This window comes from Salmo salar, chromosome ssa02 (assembly GCF_905237065.1).
Source record: "Salmo salar chromosome ssa02, Ssal_v3.1, whole genome shotgun sequence".
Classification (NCBI taxonomy): Eukaryota; Metazoa; Chordata; class Actinopteri; order Salmoniformes; family Salmonidae; genus Salmo; species Salmo salar.
Genome location: NC_059443.1, coordinates 68,289,025 through 68,306,881, shown reverse-complemented (window position 1 = coordinate 68,306,881; position 17,857 = coordinate 68,289,025). Strand labels below are relative to the sequence as shown.

The 17,857-nt window shown below is 41.1% G+C and overlaps 1 protein-coding gene across 1 annotated transcript in view; it reads right to left on the bottom strand.

Moving 5' to 3' along the window:
• Window positions 1-2,136: 2,136 nt before the first annotated feature.
• The window catches only part of LOC106592628 (complement C1q tumor necrosis factor-related protein 1), a 16,804-nt gene continuing 1,083 nt past the window's right edge, over window positions 2,137-17,857 (bottom strand). Inside the window, exons 2-4 of the mRNA XM_045708522.1 lie at window positions 13,992-14,200; window positions 4,145-4,396; window positions 2,137-3,341 (exon numbers count right to left, since the gene is read on the bottom strand). Of these exons, the coding sequence (XP_045564478.1) occupies window positions 3,046-3,341; window positions 4,145-4,396; window positions 13,992-14,190 (747 nt within the window). The 5' untranslated portion in view covers window positions 14,191-14,200 and the 3' untranslated portion in view covers window positions 2,137-3,045. The remainder of the gene's footprint in view (window positions 3,342-4,144; window positions 4,397-13,991; window positions 14,201-17,857) is intronic.

Here is a 17,857-nt window from a genome sequence, read left to right as displayed (position 1 = left end):
GACAGAGATGGAGAGTGAGAGCAAGAGAGGGAGGGAGAGAGAGAATGAGAGACGGAGAGAGGGAGCGAGAGAGAAAAAGAGAGGAGGGAGGGAGAGAGAGAGAGGAGAGAGAGAGAGAGAGAGAGAGAGAAAGAGATAGCGAGGGTGTTAGAGAGAAAGCTGTGACTTACTTTGACGCAGGGGGAAATCGGACGTCATTGACGTTATTGACGTCATTGAAAACTCTCGCTAACACTCTGCTTGAACCCTTCTCCAGTAACCTGTCTTGTAAACCATGCCACGAGCATGATATAACATACGTCATAACCTGTCATAGCCTGTCATACCAACTGCTCCCAGCCGCCCTCCCATCTAAACCTTGAACTCTAACAGCAGTAACTGCAGGAGTTTTAGCAACACTATTTCACAGGTAACACAACACCACAACTTACTTTATGGCTCATTTTATAGAGCATGGCGTTTATAGGATAGTGGGGCGATTCAAAGCTACTTTACTGTTTACCTCAGATAGAGCAGTTACTGTTATGAACTGGGTCCATGTCTTTAATGATGGTATAAAAGGCTCTAAGTGCTGTAAAAACAAGAGAACTACACAACCGTCTAATAGGACTAATAAAATGCATCTAGGAAGGAACATGAGTTTGGCTGCTTTTCACTTTTACTCTAGCCTGGTTCCAGATCTGTTTGTACTGTCTTGCAAAGGTCACTGTCAGCACAAACTGATCTGGGACCAGGATAGTTTTAGAGAGACCGTTTACCAACAACTCTCAGAGGACTCCTTGAAAGTGCATCTGCATTCGTAGAGATGCGTAGGAAACAGAACAATTGTTTGAACGAGGTTATAAATGGCTGTGTTTTGGGGCACAGGGTAAATACTAATAACTCAATCCACAATGCTTTATGCTGTTCTGCCTCCTGGGTACAGCAAACCAACTGTGTCAACTTCTGCTCTTGGTTTTGAGTGATATCCAGGAAATAGGTACTTACAGTACAACAGCCATAGGATGTACATCACTAAGCTATTGACTAGGGAATTACACCACTAAAGCCTCTTCTAATTGGCTACAGAGCTATTGACTAGGGAATTACACCACTAAAGACTCTTCTAATTGGCTACAGAGATATTGCCTAGGGAACTACACCAGTAAGGCCTCTTCTAATTGGCTACAGAGCTATTGACTAGGGAATTACACCACTAAAGACTCTTCTAATTGGCTACAGAGCTATTGCCTAGGGAACTACACCAGTAAAGCCTATTCTAATTGGCTACAGAGCTATTGCCTAGGGAACTACACCAGTAAGGCCTCTTCTAATTGGCTACAGAGCTATTGCCTAGGGAACTACACCAGTAAAGCCTATTCTAATTGGCTACAAAGCTATCTAGTCATGGCCTAATTCACCAGTTGGTCTCTCCTCTATCTTCAGTTTAGCCCCAGTCCCTGTGGACTGGGGATGGAATTAGCAGTAATAGGAGAGATATGGTCGTCCATCTGGCAACCAATTCAACCATCACCATCCAAACCACACGTGGAGATGTTGTTTTCCCTCTCTTTAGCTTTTAGTTGGGTTTTTCACTGGAGCTGTCAAACAAAACTGATAATCTCAGACTGCACCCATATTCCCTACATAGTGCACTACTATGACATACTAGGACACACCTTATATTCCCTACACAGTGCACTACTTTTGGCACCCTATTCCCCATGTATTGCAATACTAGGACTTATTCAAATCTTGACAGCAATGAGGGGTTGTATACTCTAACGGTGGGAAACAGGCAGGGGTCAGGGGGTCAGGGTTTGACCTTTAACCTCTAGGTGAAAGATAGAATGCACCTGTTCAACCTGCTCTACTGACAATGGGGAGTAATGGTTCTAGAAGGTCTGGTTTAGAATGGACTTCTAGTTTGAATGGGTTTTACAAATGATTGTATGATTTATATTTTTCTGATACAGTATGTGTTGTTTTGATACAATGGAATTCAGTATTTTCAGTTTTTGGTGGTATAGGGTTAGGGAAAGCCCAGCCTGGATGCAGAACTTTTTCAAACTGCATTCAGCAACAGTACCTTATTGTGTTCAGGACGTGACAACAACAACAACAGTTCAGCTAAAGCAAAGACCAACTGGCACCCAGTCTAGTGATAAAATGTTTTAGGTAACAAAAATGTATACAAATATTTACATGTTTCAAGCTGCTCTGCAGCGTAACGTAAATCTCTATAAAAACACATAACACTGAGTTATCAATATATATATATATATCAATACAATCTTGCATTACTTACTCAACAATCTCTATATATTCATTTGATATGGCTGGCATTTTCTCCTTTTTCACTTTTAAAGCTTTCCTCGAGGTCACCATAGCAATGCAGGGTCCATTTACGTCTAGTCCCAAAACCACCATATGAGCAAAAGACGTTGAAAAGACGCTGAAAAGACATTGAAAAGACATTGAAAATATGTATTTTTGGTAAAAAAATATGTTGAAAAGATGTTGAAAAGGTTAAAACCAATTTCAACCAATGTTTCTCACTGGGACTACACAACACTGCATAGTGATCTCATTGATTAGTGCCCACAATCCTCCCCATTCAAAATACCTGAGAGGAATACATCGTAAGGCAGAGGAAAACATGTGTGCAGGTAATTTGTATCATTGGCTGCTTTAGGCACAATGGAAGGACAAACAAAATCCAACCCAGAGTTTCCATTTGGTGAGCCCTGAAAGCACTACAAAGGAACAACCAAAATCAACCCGGAGTTTCCGTTTGGTCAGCACTGAAGGCACTACAAAGGAACAACTAAAATCAACCCAGAGTTTCCATTTGGTGAGCACTGAAGGCACTACAAAGGGACAACCAAAATCAACCCAGTTTCCATTTGAATTTGGTGAGCACTGAAGGCAATATAGGCACAAGCAAAATCAAAAATCCAACACTGGCGCAAGTTCCCTCTCTCTCTTCTTTCCTCCTTTACTTTAGGCATGATAAAACAACCAAAATCCAACACAGAGTTTCCTCCCCCTCTTCCTCCACTCTGATCACTGGACACTAGGCGCCACCAAGTATCCATTAAAGGTAATATAGACATCCACGTCATCACTATAGACGGCGTTCTCCCTCTCCCTCTTGTAGAGCCTGACCCACACCTCATCGTTCAGCGCCAGGTCCATCATAACACTCTGACTCTGCATGATGGACCTCTCACTGGGCTGGGCGTACAGGATCACCTGCTCCTTATCGTTGTGCATCAGGTGGAGGTAGGTCTCCTTGAAGTTCCACGTGTGGATGTTCACGTTGAAGAAGTAGATACCTGGGACGAAGCAGTAGAATTTACCTTCAGAGAAAGGAGGAGAAAGTGATTAGTTAGTGTTAGAGTCAGGTGTTTTAATGCTGGGCTGGAACAAAAAACCTGCAAATAAGTGATGTTGAAGAAGTTGATCGTGGGATGAAGAAGTAGAATTTACCTTGAGAGAAGAGAAAGTGTTAAAATCAAGTGTTTTTTTATTATTAGTGCTGGGCTGGAACAAAAGCCTGCACCCTAGAGACACCAGAGTAGTAGTAGACGCCGCGGACGAAGCAGTAGAATTGACCTTTGAACATGTGTAAAAAAGTGTGTGGGGCCTCCTGAGTGGTGCAGCAGTCTAAGGCACTGCATCGCAGTGCTAGAGGCGTCACTACAGATCTGGGTTCGATCCCAGGCTGTGTCGCAGCCGGCCGCAACCGGGAGACCCATGAGGCACCGCACAATTGGCCCAGAGTCGTCCGGGTTAGGGGAGGCTTTGGCCGGCCGGGATGTCCTTCTCCCATCGCGCTCTAGCGACTCCTGTGGCGGGCCGAGCACCTGCACGCTGACTTCGGTCGCCAGTTGTACAGTGTTTCCTCTGACACATTGGTGCGGCAGGCTTCCGGGTTAAGCGAGCAGAGTGTCAAGAAGCAGCGCGGCTTGTCAGGGCCGTGTTTCGGAGGACACATGGCTCTCAACCTTCGCCTCTCCCAAGTCCGTACCGGAGTTGCAGTGATGGGACAAGACTGTAACTACCAAATAGATATCACGAAATTTGGAAGAAAAAGAGGTAAAAAATAAAATACAAAATAAAACAGTGTGTGTGTGTGTCCTCCTTGTGGTTCTTCAATTACCTTTGAACATGTTGAAGTGCTCGTAGAGGTTGACGAACACTGTGTCAAACACCAGGGCCTGGTAGTAGTCTATACTGTGGAGGGATTTACGTCTCCCTACAGAGAAGGAGGAGTGCTGCGGCTTACAGGCATCTCCCGGGGCGCCCGCCTGGCCCTTAGTCCCTTGAGGACCCATGGGACCCCGGTAACCATGGGGACCTTCTTTACCATTTTTCCCTGGCATGCCTTTATCTCCTCTGTCACCTTTATCACCTGGGGACGGAAAGAGAAAGAACATATGTTGTCTAGATCTTTCTGAGATAGCATGAGCAAGGAAATACCTCTCTCTATGTGTGTTTGTGTGTGCTTCCTTATTCGATGGCTTGGTGGATTTTCCACACCCATTGAGCATACAGTGGGGGGAAAAAGTATTTAGTCAGCCACCAATTGTGCAAGTTCTCCCACTTAAAAAGATGAGAGAGGCCTGTAATTTTCATCATAGGTACACGTCAACTATGACTGACAAAATGAGAAAAAAAATTCCAGAAAATCACATTGTAGGATTTTTAATGAATTTATTTGCAAATTATGGTGGAAAATAAGTATTTGGTCAATAACAAAAGTCTATCTCAATACTTTGTTATATACCCTTTGTTGGCAATGACACAGGTCAAACGTTTTCTGTAAGTCTTCACAAGGTTTTCACACACTGTTGCTGGTATTTTGGCCCATTCCGCCATGCAGATCTCCTCTAGAGCAGTGATGTTTTGGGGCTGTCGCTGGGCAACACAGACTTTCAACTCCCTCCAAAGATTTTCTATGGGTTTGAGATCTGGAGACTGGCTAGGCCACTCCAGGACCTTGAAATGCTTCTTACGAAGCCACTCCTTCGTTGCCCGGGCGGTGTGTTTGGGATCATTGTCATGCTGAAAGACCCAGCCACGTTTCATCTTCAATGCCCTTGCTGATGGAAAGAGGTTTTCACTCAAAATCTCACGATATATGGCCCCATTCATTCTTTCTTTTACACGGATCAGTCGTCCTGGTCCCTTTGCAGAAAAACAGCCCCAAAGCATGATGTTTCCACCCCCATGCTTCACAGTAGGTATGGTGTTCTTTGGATGCAACTCAGCATTCTTTGTCCTCCAAACACGACGAGTTGAGTTTTTACCAAAAAGTAATATTTTGGTTTCATCTGACCGTATGACATTCTCCCAATCCTCTTCTGGATCATCCAAATGCTCTCTAGCAAACTTTAGATGGGCCTGGACATGTACTGGCTTAAGCAGGGGGACACGTCTGCTACTGCAGGATTTGAGTCCCTGGCGGCATAGTGTGTTATTGATGGTAGGCTTTGTTACTTTGGTCCCAGCTCTCTGCAGGTCATTCACTAGGTCCCCCCGTGTGTTTCTGGGATTTTTGCTCACAGTTCTTGTGATCATTTTGACCCCACGGGGTGAGATCTTGCGTGGAGCCCCAGATCAAGGGAGATTATCAGTGGTCTTGTATGTCTTCCATTTCCTAATAATTGCTCCCACAGTTGATTTCTTCAAACCAAGCTGCTTACCTATTGCAGATTCAGTCTTCCCTCTACAATTTTGTTTCTGGTGTCCTTTGACAGCTCTTTGGTCTTGGCCATAGTGGAGTTTGGAGTGTGACTGTTTGAGGTTGTGGACAGGTGTCTTTTATACTGATAACAAGTTCAAACAGGTGCCATTAATACAGGTAATGAGTGGAGGACAGAGGAGCGTCTCAAAGAAGAAGTTACAGGTCTGTGAGAGCCAGAAATCTTGCTTGTTTGTAGGTGACCAAATACTTATTTTCCACCATAATTTGCAAATAAATTCATAAAAAATCCTACAATGTGATTTTCTGGATTTTTTTTCTCATTTTGTCTGTCATAGTTGACATGTACCTATGATGAAAATTACAGGCCTCTCTCATCTTTTTAAGTGGGAGAACTTGCACAATTGGTGGCTGACTAAATACTTTCCCCCCCCACTGTATATGGATGTCTCTGATGCTTTAACCACATGATCTAAACAGGCCCCCTCTTGTCCAGGTCCTGTTTAAATGATCATGCTGTAGATACAGTCACCTCTTAGCACTCATGTGAGGTCAGTATTCTTCCTGATGTCTAGATAGTGATGGTCAGGGTTAGGATAGTGTAAACTGATCCTAGATCTGTAGTTAAGCCTTCAAGCCATGATTACTATCAGTAGGACAAGAATTTGAAAAGCATCTGGACATTGTGCTTTATGACAACCAATACCACTTTTAGAGAATCATTTCTCCATATATTTAGACTTAGTTAGCGACTCCATATACAGTTGCAAGAAAAAGTATGTGAACCCTTTGGAATTACCTGGATTTCTACATAAATTGGTCAAAAAATGTGATGTGATCTTCCTCTAAGTCACAGCAATAGACAAACAGAGTGTGCTTAAACTAATAACACACAAATTATTGTATTTTTCTTGTCTATATTGAATACATCATTTAAACATTCACAGTGTAGGATGGCAAAAGTATGTGAACCCCTAAGCTAATGACTTCTCCAAAAACGAATTGGAGTCAATACTCTGATAACCTGGAGTCCAATCAATGAGATGAGATTGGAGACGTTGGTTAGAGCTGCCCTGCAATATAAAAAACACTCACAAAATGTGAGTTTGCTATTCCCATGAAGCATTGCCTGATGTGAATCATGCCTCGAACAAAAGAGATCTCAGAAGACTTCAGATTAAGAATTGTTGACTTGCCTAAAGCTGGAAAGGGTTACAAATGTATCTCCAAAAGCCTTGATGTTCATCAGTCCACGGTAAGACAAATTGGCTATAAATGGAGAAAGTTCAGCACTCCCTTGGAGTGGCCGTCCTGCAAAGATGACTGCAAGAGCACAGTGCAGAATGCTCAATGAGGTTAAGAAGAATCGTAGAGTGTCAGCCAAAGACTTACAGAAATCTCTTGAACATGCTAACATATCTGTTGACGAGTTTACGACATGTAAAACACAGGAGGAATTTTGGACCATTCCTCTTTACTAAAATGTTTCAGTTCAGCAATATTCTTGGAATGTCTGGTGTGAACTGCTCTCGAGGTCATGCTACAGCATCTCAATCAGGTTGAGGTCAGGACTCTGACTGGGCCATTCCAGAAGGAGTATTTTCTTCTGTTGAAGCCACTTCTGTGTTTTGGGTCGTTGTCCTGTTGCATCACCCAACTTCTGTTGAGCTTCAATTGGCGGACAGATAGCCTTACATTCTCCTGCAAAATGTCTTGATGGGAATTCATTTTTCCGTCGATGATAGCAATCTGTCCAGGCCCTGAGGCAGCAAAGCAGCCCCAAACCATGATGCTCCCTCCACCATACTTTACAGTTGGGATGAGGTTTTTATGTTGGCGTGCTGTGCTTTTGTTTCTCCACACATAGTGTTGTGTGTTCCTTCCTTCCAAACAACTCAACCTTAGTTGAATCTGTCCACATAATATTTCGTCTGTTGCGCTGTGGAACATCCAGATGCTCTTTTGCATACTTCAGACGTGCAGCAATGTTTTTTTTGGAGAGCAGTGGATTCTTCCATGGTGTCCTCCCATGAACACCATTCTTGTTAAGTCTCTCTATATATAATCTTTATATAGTTAGACTTAGTTAGCTATAGTTAGTCTCTCCATATATATTATTTATATAGTTAGACTTAGTTAGCTATAGTTAGTCTCTCCATATATAGTCTTTATATAGTTAGTCACTATATATATAGTCTTTATATAGTTAGTCTCTATATATAGTCTTTATATAGTTAGTCTTTATATAGTTAGTCTCTATATATATTGTCTTCATATAGTTAGTCTCTCTACATATAGTCTTTATATAGTTAGACTTAGTCAGCTATAGTTAGTATCTATATATATCATCTTTATATAGTTAGTATCTATATATATAGTCTTTATATAGTTAGTCTCTATATATATTGTCTTCATATAGTTAGTCTCTCTACATATAGTCTTTATATAGTTAGACTTAGTCAGCTATAGTTAGTATCTATATATATCATCTTTATATAGTTAGTATCTATATATATCGTCTTTATATAGTTAGTCTCTATATATATTGTCTTCATATAGTTAGTCTCTCTACATATAGTCTTTATATAGTTAGACTTAGTCAGCTATAGTTAGTATCTATATATATCATCTTTATATAGTTAGTATCTATATATATCATCTTTATATAGTTAGTATCTATATATATCATCTTTATATAGTTAGTATCTATATATATCGTCTTTATATAGTTAGTATCTATATATATAGTCTTTATATAGTTAGTCTATATATATATCGTCTTTATATAGTTAGTCTCTATATATATAGTCTTTATATAGTTAGTCTCTATATATATCGTCTTTATATAGTTAGTCTCTATATATATCGTCTTTATATAGTTAGTCTCTATATATATCGTCTTTATATAGTTAGTCTCTATATATATAGTCTTTATATAGTTAGTATCTATATATATCGTCTTTATATAGTTAGTCTCTATATATATAGTCTTTATATAGTTAGTCTCTATATATATAGTCTTTGTATAGTAAATCTCTATATATATAGTCTTTACATAGTTAGACTTAGTTAGCTATAATTAGTCTCTCTATATATAGTTAGTCTCTCTATATATAGTCTTTATATAATTAGTCTCTCTATATATAGTCTATATATAGTTAGTCTCTATATATATAGTCTTTATATAGTTAGTCTCTATATATATAGTCTTTATATAGTTAGTCTCTATATATAGTCTTTATATAGTAAATCTCTATATATATAGTCTTTACATAGTTAGACTTAGTTAGCTATAATTAGTCTCTCTATATATACACTGCTCAAAAAAATAAAGGGAACACTTAAACAACACAATGTAACTCCAAATCAATCACACTTCTGTGAAATCAAACTGTCCACTTAAGAAGCAACACTGATTGACAATAAATTTCACATGCTGTTGTGCAAATGGAATAGACAACAGGTGGAAATTATAGGCAATTAGCAATAAAGGAGTGGTTCTGCAGGTGGGGACCACAGACCACTTCTCAGTTCCTATGCTTCCTGGCTGATGTTTTGGTCACTTTTGAATGCTGGCGGTGCTTTCACTCTAGTGGTAGCATGAGACGGAGTCTACAACCCACACAAGTGGCTCAGATAGTGCAGCTCATCCAGGATGGCACATCAATGCGAGCTGTGGCAAGAAGGTTTGCTGTGTCTGTCAGCGTAGTGTCCAGAGCATGGAGGCGCTACCAGGAGACAGGCCAGTACATCAGGAGACGTGGAGGAGGCCGTAGGAGGGCAACAACCCAGCAGCAGGACCGCTACCTCCGCCTTTGTGCAAGGAGGAGCAGGAGAAGCACTGCCAGAGCCCTGCAAAATGACCTCCAGCAGGCCACAAATGTGCATGTGTCTGCTCAAACGGTCAGAAACAGACTCCATGAGGGTGGTATGAGGGCCCGACGTCCACAGGTGGGGGTTGTGCTTACAGCCCAACACCGTGCAGGACGTTTGGCATTTGCCAGAGAACACCAAGATTGGCAAATTTGCCACTGGCGCCCTGTGCTCTTCACAGATGAAAGCAGGTTCACACTGAGCACGTGACAGACGTGACAGAGTCTGGAGACGCCATGGAGAACGTTCTGCTGCCTGCAACATCCTCCAGCATGACCGGTTAGGCGGTGGGTCAGTCATGGTGTGGGGTGGCATTTCTTTGAGGGGCTGCACCGCCCTCCATGTGCTCGCCAGAGGTAGCCAGACTGCCATTAGGTACCGAGATGAGATCCTCAGACCCTTATGAGACCATATGCTGGTGCGGTTGGCCCTGGGTTCCTCCTAATGCAAGAAAATGATAGACCTCATGTGGCTGGAGTGTGTCAGCAGTTCCTGCAAGAGGAAGGCATTGATGCTATGGACTGGCCCGCCCGTTCCCCAGACCTGAATCCAATTGAGCACATCTGGGACATCATGTCTCGCTCCATCCACCAACGCCACGTTGCACCACAGACTGTCCAGGAGTTGGCGGATGCTTTAGTCCAGGTCTGGGAGGAGATCCCTCAGGAGACCATCCGCCACCTCATCAGGAGCATGCCCAGGCGTTGTAGGGAGGTCATACAGGCACGTGGAGGCCACACACACTACTGAGCCTCATTTTGACTTGTTTTAAGGACATTACATCAAAGTTGGATCAGCCTGTAGCGTGGTTTTCCACTTTAATTTTGAGTGTGACTCCAAATCCAGACCTCCATGGGTTGATAAATTGGATTTCCATTGATTATTTTTGTGTGATTTTGTTGTCAGCACATTCAACTATGTAAACAAAAAAGTATTTAATAAGATTATTTCTTTCATTCAGATCTAGGATGTGTTGTTTAAGTGTTCCCTTTATTTTTTTTAGCAGTATAGTTAGTCTCTCTATATATGGTCTTTATATAATTAGTCTCTATATATATAGTCTATATATAGTTAGTCTCTATATATATAGTCTTTATATAGTTAGTCTCTATATATATAGTCTTTATATAGTTAGTCTCTATATATATATAGTCTTTATATAGTAAATCTCTATATATATAGTCTTTACATAGTTAGACTTAGTTAGCTATAATTAGTCTCTCTATATATAGTTAGTCTCTCTATATATAGTCTTTATATAATTAGTCTCTATATATAGTCTATATATAGTTAGTCTCTATATATATAGTCTTTATATAGTTAGTCTCTATATATATAGTCTTTATATAATTAGTCTCTATATATAGTCTATATATAGTTAGTCTCTATATATATAGTCTTTATATAGTTAGTCTCTATATATATAGTCTTTATATAGTAAATCTCTATATATATAGTCTTTACATAGTTAGACTTAGTTAGCTATAATTAGTCTCTCTATATATAGTTAGTCTCTCTATATATAGTCTTTATATAATTAGTCTCTATATATATATATATATATATATATATATATATAGTCTATATATAGTTAGTCTCTATATATATAGTCTTTATATAGTTAGTCTCTCTATATATAGTCTTTATATAGTAAATCTCTATATATATAGTCTTTATATAGTAAATCTCTATATATATATAGTCTTTACATAGTTAGACTTAGTTAGCTATAATTAGTCTCTCTATATATAGTTAGTCTCTCTATATATAGTCTTTATATAATTAGTCTCTATATATATAGTCTATATATAGTTAGGCTCTATATATATAGTCTTTATATAGTTAGTCTCTATATATATAGTCTTTATATAGTTAGTCTCTCTATATATAGTCTTTATATAATGAGTCTCTATATATATAGTCTATATATAGTTAGTCTCTATATATATAGTCTTTATATAGTTAGTCTCTATATATATAGTCTTTATATAGTAAATCTCTATATATATAGTCTTTACATAGTTAGACTTAGTTAGCTATAATTAGTCTCTCTATATATAGTTAGTCTCTCTATATATAGTCTTTATATAATTAGTCTCTCTATATATAGTCTATATATAGTTAGTCTCTATATATATAGTCTTTATATAGTTAGTCTCTATATATATCATCGTTATATAGTTAGTCTTTATATATAGTCTTTATATAGTTAGTCTCTATATATATAGTCTTTATATAGTAAATCTCTATATATATATATCGTCTTTATATAGTTAGTCTCTATATATATATAGTCTTTATATAGTTAGTCTCTATATATATAGTCTTTATATAGTAAATCTCTCTATATATAGTCTTTATATAGTTAGTCTCTATATATAGTCTTTATATAGTTAGTCTCTCTCTCTCTATATATATAGTCTTTATATAGTAAGTCTCTATATATATCATCTTTATATAGTTAGTCTCTCCATATATAGTCTTTATATAGTTAGTCTCTATATATACAGTGACGGAAAAAAGTAATTGATCCCCTGCTGATTTTGTAGGTTTGCCCACTTACAAAGAATTGATAAGTCTATAATTGTAATGGAAGGTTTATTTGAACAGTGAGAGACAGAATAACAACAAAAAAATCCAGAAAAACGCATGTCAAAAATGTTATAAAATGATTGACATTTTAATGAGGGAAATAAGTATTTGACCCCTCTGCAAAATATGACTTAGTACTTGGTGGCAAAACCCTTGTTGGCAATCACAGAGGTCAGACGTTTCTTGTAGTTGGCCACCAGGTTTGCACACATCTCAGGAGGGATTTTGCCCCACTCCTCTTTGCAGATCTTCTCCAAGTCATTAAGGTTTCGAGGCTGACGTTTGGCAACTCGAACCTTCAGCTCCCTCCACAGATTTTCTATGGGATTCAAGGTCTGGAGACTGGCTAGGCCATTCCAGGACCTTAATGTGCTTCTTCTTGTACCACTCCTTTGTTGCCTCGGCCGTGTGTTTTGGGTCATTGTCATGCTGGAATACTCTTTGGTCTTGGCCATGGTGGAGAGTTTGGAATCTGATTGATTGATTGCTTCTGTGGACAGGTGTCTTTCATACAGGTAACAAACTGAGATTAGGAGCACTCCCTTTAAGAGTGTGCTTCTAATCTCAGCTCGTTACCTGTATAAAAGACACCTGGGAGCCAGAAATCTTTCTGATTGAGAGGGGGTCAAATACTTATTTCCCTCATTTAAATGCAAATCAATTTACAACATTTTTGACATGTGTTTTTCTGGATTTTTTTGTTGTTATTCTGTCTCTCACTGTTCAAATAAACCTACCATTAAAATTATAGACTGATAATTTCTTTGTCAGTGGGCAAACGTACAAAATCAGCAGGGGATCAAATACTTTTTTCCCTCACTGTATAGTCTTCATATAGTTAGCTAGTGCCTCTTTTCTAACTAAACTGGGTTGTTGCAGTGTATTAATATCAATCCTCTCCCACACTGCACTGCTTGATTGTATGAGGGTGTGTGGGTGTGTATTTATCTGTGTGTGTTTTCAGCCACATCATCAGGTTCAGTGCCAGGTGAATACTGCCTTCTGGGAGCCTCCCACCCTCCCTCGCTCCCTCCCTCCCTCCCACGGTCCCACCGTCCCTCCCTCCCACCGTCCCTCCCTCCCTCCCTCCCTCCCTCCCTCCCTCACTCACTCTAAACAAGGATTTCAATTAATCTAGAGTTTTTTTTTTATTGTGTGCGTGTGCATGTCCATGTGTGTGCCACACTTCTAAGTGAGAGAAACGTAACATCCTGTTGTTTTGGGGATAGGGTCAGGGGTCAGCTAAGCCTGACATGGAATCTCTATCACAGAACACAGATAAAACCATAACCACACACCACACCAAACAATACATGACATGTCTCCTGGACTATTTTAGAGGAATAAGGCTTGGAAATTTAACACAAGGCCTTTATCTCTTTGAAGAGTGTGTGTGTGTGTGTGTGTGTGTGTGTGTGTGTGTGTGTGTGTGTGTGTGTGTGTGTGTGTGTGTGTGTGTGTGTGTGTGTGTGTGTGTGTGTGTCTGTGTGTGTGTGTGTGTGTGTGTGTGTTCGGTTTGATTCCTTGTGTCTTCTGTGTGTGTTCTTTCTTCTTTAAGAACGTTGGCCTTGCTAATTACTGATCCTGCCAAGTGTCTTCTTTTCAACAAGCTGGCTAGTTCTGGAGGACTGGCTTGGGAAACGTTGCTCTAAGGCAATGCCTATATCTCATCTGGTCTGTTGGGATGTTACTTTGTACTGTACCTTTGAGGTTGGTCATCTAAGATACTGATAATGTACTGATGTGTGTGTGTGTGTGTGTGTGTGTGTGTGTGTGTGTGTGTGTGTGTGTGTGTGTGTGTGTGTGTGTGTGTGTGTGTGTGTGTGTTGTCTCTTACCTTTGAGAATGGTCATGTTGATGTAGGTGTGGACCTCTGGCGTGGCGGCGGCGTGGTGGGCAGGGCGTGCAGCAGAGGATTCTGGGGGCTGCAGGGGGTCGCAGCATCGTCTGCATAGTTTTGGGGGAGGTCTGGAGGGGGAGGGGATGGACGAGGCCAGGGGGAGGAGCAATAGGACGGACAGACACACCCCCAACATGATGAACACACTTGAGGGAGAGAGAGATAGGGAGAGCGAGAGAGAGGTAGAGAGAGATAGGGAGGGAGGAAAAGAGAGAGAGAGAGATGTGGGGAGAGAGAAGGTAAGGTAATGAGTGAGATCAGGGACAGCTGGATGTGTTGGTATTGGCTCATGTACGGGCCATGATCACTTCTCTTTAGTGTGTGTGTGTGTGTGTCCCTCAACCTACCTGCTCATGCTCACACCTGCACTGTATTAAACATGAAAACATTACCACCGCATTACCACATGTAAACATTACCAAACAACCATATGAAAATATTAACATTGACTGCCAGCCATGTCCACATGAGCTCACGGTTGGACACACATTTCCAGTGTCTCTACAAGACATCTGTTAGTGGGACAGGTCACCAAGCCCAGTATACACACACCATAGAACCCATGTTTTCTTTTTCTGTTTTCTTTTTCACAAGCATTTTTCCAGTACCAGTGATTTCCTTGGCTTTCACTAAAGCAGGTTAAATATCTTGAATAGCCTGAATTGCAGGAGTAATCCAGACTGAAGTTTATAGGAGAACGTATTGGCAATGTAAGAGAGTTATGGGTTGTAATAGAAAACTCAGCCCACATTAGAGTTGTCCCTATCTGGCCAAGATACAAAGTCAGAAGCCCTGCCTAGTTCTACAATGTATCTTCTTCAAATCGGATTTCAAACCTAACCCTAACCTCAACCACACTGCTAACCTGTTCCCATACCTTTTTTTTTCTCGATATAGACAACATAGACTATGCAGCTTGGCCATCTAGTGAGAACATCAGAGGCAGGCTAGGTTTTCTCACATCCTGGGTCTCTGAATGATCTGGTCACATCAGGAGGTATCAGTAGGACATGAACACTAAGTAGCATCACAAACCGTTACCTGAATAAACCTGGTACTTCCTGCTTGAGGAGAGGTGAGAAACCCACTTGGATTTCACTACTGACATTTACGACCAGTTTGAGTCCACAGTATTTAGGGAAGGGTTTGGCCCGGGGTTGAGAAAGACAGATGTTGAGAGTTTAGTTGGACAACACTGTAGAGGATGGATTGGAGGAAGGGAGAGAGAGAATGGATGAGTGTGTATGTGTGTAGGGGAGTATGTGTGCATGCAAGCATGTGCATTTACTGTATGTGTGTGCGTGCGCGTGTCCGTGTACAAGCACTATGAGTGTGTGTGTGTGTGTGTGTGTGTGTGTGTGTGTGTGTGTGTGTGTGTGTGTGTGTGTGTGTGTGTGTGTGTGTGTGAATCAGAGCGACAGAGCGATAGGGCCGGAGAGGAAATCCCTGGTGTTTTACACAACTCCTGGAATGTTAACAGTCTTTCCTAAGATGGATCAATGGTGAGAATGATGGATGGATGAAAGGATGACGAGAAAGAAGGGAGGAAGCTTTAGTTTCCCTCTGTGGGAAGTTATGAGATAACCTACGTTTTACAGTTTGACCATTCCCTGCTGGGCACGATGGCGTGCCAATATTGATAAACAGTAACACTAGTATCAAAAGAACAGTACTGAGTCTTCACATTTTTATTTTCCAGTATTAGAAACAGAGAGAGAAAATGAGTCCAGGTGATTGAGACTGTCAGTCATTGAAGAACCCAATAGTTCGAGATCTCATTATCCACCACACATTTCTTAAAGCTGTTTTTGCAAAACAGTGGCGGGGCCCCTGCTTTGTTGTTGTTGGAGCCGCAGATTGCCCTTTTAAGTGTATTTAGCATCTGTCATCATACTTTAAAGTAATCACTTATAAATAACTTAATACGTTATACGTCAGTAGCTTGGCTATAGCCTACCTAGACTACAGTTCAGGCTATAGCCTACCTAGACTACAGTTCAGGCTATAGCCTACCTAGGCTACAGTTCAGGCTATAGCCTACCTAGACTACAGTTCAGGCTATAGCCTACTTAGGCTACAGTTCAGGCTATAGTTACTTAGGCTACAGTTCAGGCTATAGCCTACCTAGACTACAGTTGAGGCTATAGCCTACTTAGGCTACAGTTCAGGCTATAGCCTACCTAGGCTACAGTTCAGGCTATAGCCTACCTAGACTACAGTTCAGGCTATAGCCTACCTAGACTACAGTTCAGGCTATAGCCTACCTAGACTACAGTTCAGGCTATAGCCTACCTAGACTACAGTTCAGGCTATAGCCTACCTAGGCTACAGTTCAGGCTATAGCCTACCTAGGCTACAGTTCAGGCTATAGCCTACTTAGGCTACAGTTCAGGCTATAGCCTACCTAGACTACAGTTCAGGCTATAGCCTACCTAGACTACAGTTCAGGCTATAGCCTACCTAGGCTACAGTTCAGGCTATAGCCTACCTAGGCTACAGTTCAGGCTATAGCCTACCTAGACTACAGTTCAGGCTATATTCTACCTAGACTACAGTTCAGGCTATAGCCTACCTAGGCTACAGTTCAGGCTATAGCCTACCTAGACTACAGTTCAGGCTATAGCCTACCTAGGCTACAGTTCAGGCTATAGCCTACCTAGACTACAGTTCAGGCTATAGCCTACTTAGGCTACAGTTCAGGCTATAGCCTACCTAGACTACAGTTCAGGCTATAGCCTACTTAGGCTACAGTTCAGGCTATAGCCTACCTAGACTACAGTTCAGGCTATAGCCTACTTAGGCTACAGTTCAGGCTATAGCCTACTTAGGCTACAGTTCAGGCTATAGCCTACCTAGACTACAGTTCAGGCTATAGCCTACTTAGGCTACAGTTCAGGCTATAGCCTACCTAGACTACAGTTCAGGCTATAGCCTACCTAGACTACAGTTCAGGCTATAGCCTACCTAGACTACAGTTCAGGCTATAGCCTACCTAGACTACAGTTCAGGCTATAGCCTACCTAGACTACAGTTCAGGCTATAGCCTACCTAGACTACAGTTCAGGCTATATCCTACCTAGGCTACAGTTCAGGCTATAGCCTACCTAGGCTACAGTTCAGGCTATAGCCTACCTAGACTACAGTTCAGGCTATAGCCTACCTAGACTACAGTTCAGGCTATAGCCTACCTAGACTACAGTTCAGGCTATAGCCTACCTAGGCTACAGTTCAGGCTATAGCCTACCTAGACTACAGTTCAGGCTATAGCCTACTTAGGCTACAGTTCAGGCTATGGCCTACTTAGGCTACAGTTCAGGCTATGGCCTACTTAGGCTACAGTTCAGGCTATAGCCTACCTAGACTACAGTTCAGGCTATAGCCTACTTAGGCTACAGTTCAGGCTATAGCCTACTTAGGCTACAGTTCAGGCTATAGCCTACCTAGACTACAGTTCAGGCTATAGCCTACCTAGACTACAGTTCAGGCTATAGCCTACCTAGACTACAGTTCAGGCTATAGCCTACCTAGACTACAGTTCAGGCTCTAGCCTACCTAGACTACAGTTCAGGCTATAGCCTACCTAGACTACAGTTCAGGCTATAGCCTACCTAGGCTACAGTTCAGGCTATAGCCTACCTAGGCTACAGTTCAGGCTATAGCCTACCTAGGCTACAGTTCAGGCTATAGCCTACTTAGGCTACAGTTCAGGCTATAGCCTATCTAGACTACAGTTCAGGCTATAGCCTACCTAGACTACAGTTCAGGCTATAGACTACTTAGACTACAGTTCAGGCTATAGCCTA